This window comes from Vombatus ursinus, unplaced genomic scaffold (genome assembly GCF_900497805.2).
Source record: "Vombatus ursinus unplaced genomic scaffold, bare-nosed wombat genome assembly UNPS02014802.1, whole genome shotgun sequence".
Taxonomy (NCBI): Eukaryota; Metazoa; Chordata; class Mammalia; order Diprotodontia; family Vombatidae; genus Vombatus; species Vombatus ursinus.
This window is the reverse complement of record NW_020954580.1, coordinates 18,843,109-18,848,733: the sequence shown is the minus strand read 5'-3', so window position 1 is coordinate 18,848,733 and position 5,625 is coordinate 18,843,109. Positions and strand designations below refer to the sequence as shown.

At 36.7% G+C, this 5,625-nt stretch overlaps 1 protein-coding gene across 1 annotated transcript; it reads left to right on the top strand.

The window, feature by feature from the left end:
- The first annotated feature begins 588 nt into the window (after nucleotides 1-588).
- On the top strand, nucleotides 589-4,211 carry FAM237A (family with sequence similarity 237 member A). The gene is made up of 2 exons (XM_027873583.1): nucleotides 589-996; nucleotides 4,068-4,211. Exons 1-2 carry the CDS (start codon nucleotides 589-591, stop codon nucleotides 4,209-4,211), a joined length of 552 nt encoding a protein of 183 aa, XP_027729384.1.
- The last annotated feature ends 1,414 nt before the right edge of the window (nucleotides 4,212-5,625 follow it).

Sequence of the window (5,625 nt, the reverse complement as noted above, 5' to 3'; positions counted from 1 at the left end):
AGAACCCAGGGTCACCTTCATGACATGATTAATCATTATATAAAATGTATTATTCAAGAAATATTGATGAGTAGATGTGTGATTAGGAATTTTTTGGGGAAAATTCAGTTGATCTGTTGGTGATGGCGGTGACAATGCAAAGGGCAGTCTACCCTGGTACCCCCTGAATAGTCTACCACTCGATATAGTCACAATGGGAGAGGTGGCATCTTGTTCTCCAGATGTTGTAGCCTGAACCTTCTTGATGTAATTGACAATGCCTCATCCATCAGCTCTGGGAAGGAGGAGAATGCAGGGAAGTAGAGTGCAAGGACAGAGGTACCAAAGTGACTGTATCATTAGGGAGATGACTCAAAATAGGCCCAAGAGAGCATGGGAGGAAAGCACTCCTTTCATGTTGGTGTACTGGGCGAAGTTCCACTTTCCCTATGCTAATTGTGGCTCTATTTACTGACTCCTATATCTTGTTTTCATTGCACTTATGTGATGGCAGAACATGAATGTCCTCATCTTAGGCATCCTAGTAGGGTTCCTTTTTCTCCCAAGGTAAGGACTTTATAGTCTTCCTTTCTGTGCTATTTCAGTGTCATGGCAGATCTTGGGAACCAAGGAAGGATTCATTGCCCCATGAGACTTACCTGTACCCTACTCATTGTGGGACTGTGCTGTGTGGCACCTTTCTTCTGTCATAGCCAAATTGATCTCCTGGCTCTGAACCAAGCAGATCCTCAATGCTGGGAGTCCTCTTCAGTGCTCCTTTTGGATATGAGGAAGCCGCGCATTTCTGACACTGTGACAGGATTTTGGGACTTTATGATCTACCTGAAATCATCTGAGAACTTGCAGCATGGGGCCCTTTTTTGGGACCTGGCCCAACTCTTCTGGGATATCTATGTAGACTGTGTGCTCTCTAGAAATCATGGCCTAGGAAAGAGACAGCTGGCTGGAGATGAAGAGAAACTGTCTACAATGCATTCACAGCACTCAGGAAGTAAGCCTTTTGCCTTTTATTTCTGTTATCTCAAAGTGGATATATATGCATGGAAGAGCTAAGTGGAGGTAAAGAATACATATTTGTTGATCACAATTTGTGCACTGGAGTATCTGAAACACTCATCTGCAATTACAGAGGAAAAGTTAATTGCTAGCCTATTGCCTCCATCATTCCCAAAAGTAAGAAGCAGGTGAAAGCAACTGATGTGAGAATAAAAGTTATAGAAAGGCATGATTCACCAAAGAACATTAATAATTCTTAGTCCCCAAGCAAAAGTTTTAGAAAGTTTCTTCTTACTTGTTTAAAAAGAAAACCAAAAAGAGCTTCAACCCATTGCCACTGGGCAGCTGAAAGGCACAGTGGAGAGAGTACTGATAAGTGACAGATGGAGTAAGAAGAACTGAGCTCCAATCCTGTACCAGACATTTACTAGCTGTGTGGCCTTGAGTAACTCATTCAATCTCTCTCTGTCTTAGGTTTTTTTTTTAATCTGTACATGATGTTCTTAGTGTTCAACAGAACATGCTAATAGTTATCTGACTTATCACCTAAACTCCAAGGTAGACCATCAATGATATCAATCTTTCTCTTTCACCACTTGTTTTTCAGTTTCTTAATTCATTCCAGCAAGACAAACAGAATTGCTAGGGCTGCCACCAGTGACTTCTTGGCCATTGTTCTACACAGCATCCATAGTCCCTTTTAACAAAATTTACAGGATTTGCTCTAGCCTCTGAAGCTACTTCACCCTATATCATTCACTGATACAAGTGATGACCATAAGCTTTGAGTAGAGACACTAGTCAGATTTGGAATATGAGCATAAAAATTTTGTTCAATTGTTTTAACATTCGATGTAAATTATTTTTGTCTGAAATCAGAAAACAATTATTCTATCAGTTCAGATTAATTAAGAGTCTGTGGGTGAAGAAGATACTGAAATATTTAAAGAAAAAGAGAGACTTTTCACCTTAAAATTCTAATTAAATCTCTTAGGAGGCTCAATAGGACACTGGAGGTGTCAGCTTATACTCTGAAGGTAGCCAGATGGTATGCCTTTGGGAGCAATGAGTATTATGATTTGGATAAAGAAAGAGGAAGTACTTGACCCTCCCCTAAAGGAATATACAATCATTGGCAAGAAAGGGAACACCGAGATAAATGTGGATGAAATACAGGTGTTTTGTGTTATGAAATAAGTAGATATATTCCTGAAATTGTGTGTGATTATAACATTTTTATGAATTCAATACTTTACATGGTATGCTCATTGGTACATGTATATAATTTTTCCATAAGGTGAAATCACTAACCTTTAATTCGCTTTATAAAACTAAATTTTAATAGATTTGCCTAAATTTGAGCTTATTTATTTTTTACAAATATTAAAAATAAAAATTAATTAATGTGACTTCCAACAATTTACTTTACTTTTCTAGGTCTCAGTCCCCTTATCTAGAAATGAGGGCTTTGGACTAAGTGAGTTCTATGATCCCTTACAGCTCTAACATTCCATGACACTGTGGGAAAAAAAAGAAATGTATCAAAGACACAGAGATGGTGTTTTAATGTAGACAAGTGCAAAGCACTTAATTTAGATCATGAAATAAGAATTGCTCCCCCCGAATTAAAGTTAACTGAATAGCTGAATATCTAAACTTTTTTTCTGTTATTTTCTGTTTCAAAGGTGATATAAGCTGAAAAGAAAATAATTTAGAAAAAGTTTAAATACATTTATAGTTGATTGTGAGAAACTATGGTATTTTGAGGTCTATCCCTAATCTTTGAGGTTGATAGCAAGAATAACCAGGCCATTGTAAAAACATGTATCTCTGGGCTACCTTCAGGATAGTAAGCTGGATAGACATTTAACCAAATATGCAATTCTCTGCTACTTCGATGCATCTGTGATTGCATTGGTGTGAGCTGATGTAACTTTCATAGCTTTGGATTCTATATGACTTTTGTCTATTTTGTTTTTGTTGTTCAGTCATTTCAGTCGTGTCTGACTCTGTATGCCCCCATTTGGGGTTTTCTTGGCAAAGATACTGGAGTTGTTTGCCAGAAGAGAAACTGAGACAAATGGCATTAAGTGATTTGCCCAAGGTCACACAGCTAGTAAGTGTCTGAGGCCAGATTTGAGCTCAAAATGAGTCTACCTGACTCTAGGCCCAGTGTTCTATCCACTGCACCACTTGGTTGCCCCCCTCCCCTAGCAGCTATATTTTCTTAAATAACCCTCCATGGAGAATTGATTCAACACACTAGAGATCTCCTCCTGTTTTTTATTTGTGTTTCCTTTGTTTTTTAGTATCTCCGAGTTACTAATGTATGACTTAGACCGATCATCTGTTGTCTCTCATTCTTTTTCTGCCATTTGCCTCAAAATCCCTTTCCTGAGTGGTGGCCCTCTCATCCTTCTGGGTGTCAGTTGCTCTCAAGAACTTTAATGTCCCTCATTCTTAATTCATAACCAGATGACCTCCTCTTTTGATGATATGTGGCCATGATAATGTCTTTCACACCACTTCTCATGTGCTATATTTTTATGAACTGTGCCATTCTTACATTCTAGAAAAGCAGAGAATGTGTTTTTTCTTCTTTATAAGAAAGAAAATACATTGAATCACTAGTGACTTTTATAATTGTTATAGAAATCAGTGGCAAAAGAACTGACTAGGAAACAGATAGCACCAAGATATTATTCAGATATCTTCAATGGCAGTGGGAGGGTGGGAGTATTTATTGAGAAATGATCATAATATAAAAAGGCATAAATAAAATTTAATAATTAAAAAAGTTGAACATTATAGTAAACATGCTTCAGAAATATAAAGACACAAGTTTCAATGGTTTAGAAATAAGTTTATTTAGATTTACTGTATTTGGAATAAATCACTATGTTGAGTAAAATAGATATGATTGCACAAAGATAGCCATGTGTACAAGCCTACATTGCATATGCATAATGATTACAGATAAATATATAGCAAATTTCTTGTTGCATAACAATTCACCCTACTATTAGCCTCCAAATCATGTTGTGACCTATTATTTATGTCTCTTTTTCCTTTCAGGTACATATTCTCAGTTCCAAAGAGCCCCACTTCTGAAGAAGAAAGAGTTGATTGAAGATTTGATAAGCATCCATGTGCATAAGAGTGGGTCTAGATTAATTGGAAGAGTTAACAGTGACCTAGGAATAAAGAGAAAATAAATCTAATACAAACTTGAGCCTAGTGTAATTATTTTGGAAAAAAATACATCTTTTTCTTGACTTTTGTTCATTTCTTTGTAGAAGGTAATGTCCATAGTTTCATATTAAGTCAGATTCTTTCCATGTATTAGAATACTTGGAAGTGGGCATTTTAGAAGTTTCTTTGAGTACTTAACAGGTCTCTAAGGCTACAGTGTCTAGAGTTGGAGATCTAATCTAGCACTTTCATTTGACTGGTGAGGAAACCAAGGTCCAGTGGTCTGACCAAAATTTGAACCTAGATCTTTTGAATCTAGAGTCAGTCCCTTCTCAAGACTACAACTTATTTCCATGCTAGAAAGGAGACCACAAATGATGGAGTATGCATACTGAATAGTCTTTGATCTCAATGATTAAGCCCTGCTTCCAAAGGCAGAAGAGAGATAGGGATTGGGTGAATCCGACTCACGGTATCCTCTTGTTACTTAATTTTTTTAAAAAATAAGAATTCCCGTGAATTTAGTCTCTTCTCCAAACTACATGACTTTCAAGCCATTAACCACTATATTATGGAGGCACTGACATACAAGGGATTGTGTGGCAGCAAAGAGAAACTATTGAAGATGGATTGGAAGTTATGACACATTGAGCGAAAAAAATATTATTGTACATGGAATGCAGCAGGAAAACCAGGTCAACACAGTATTTATTTATCTGTTTACAAAAAGCTTAAAACTCTCAAATTCTGTCAAGTTCTAAGGAAGTCTGTTTAAATACAGTTAGTAATCGAAACAAAGAGGAGTTTTTTTAAAAGTTAGTGCACTAGTAATAATGAGAGATTCACTTCATGATAAATGAACAGGCCTCTAAATACTGAATATTTACAGCTGGCTAGTCTGTACTGATAAGTAAGGCAAACCTCAGACTAGGCCACTGTAAGAGGGGTGGCTCAAACAAGACAAGCAGAAATCCTGGGGATTAAATTTGAGGAAAAAAGCAAGCATCCCATCTACAACTTCATAGGGGTTTTGTGAGAAACCAATGAGATAATGTGTGTAAAGGGTTTTGTAAACTTTAAAAAGCTATGTAAATGTCAAGAGGTATAATGACCAGCAAACCCCCCTCCCCCAACTACAACTAATACTGCTGCTGCTGCTATTACTACTACTACTTACTAGTACTACTGCTGCCACCACCACTACTACAACCCACATTTTATGGAGCTAGGAAAAAATGTATACAAAAAAGTGAATGAGCCTAGAACTTGTTTAAAGTAGGGAACACCATAGCAAATTTATTAGAGTCCTGTTTACATTTTGGTTGTCAAATCTAATAATTCTTTTTAATGACATTTCTTCATTGTAGTTATTCTAGTTGGTAAATAATAACCTACTTGATTTTCAAGAGGAAGTCAAAATTCTCTAGGAAGGAGAGA

Excerpts from the sequence above, each read along its gene's own strand:
- FAM237A (XM_027873583.1), top strand. The coding sequence starts at position 589 with ATGGCAGATCTTGGGAACCAAGGAAGGATTCATTGCCCCATGAGACTT. Across the intron at positions 997-4,067 it reads CACAGCACTCAGGAAGTAAG|TCAGGTACATATTCTCAGTT; the intron begins CCTTTTGCCTTT and ends CTCTTTTTCCTT.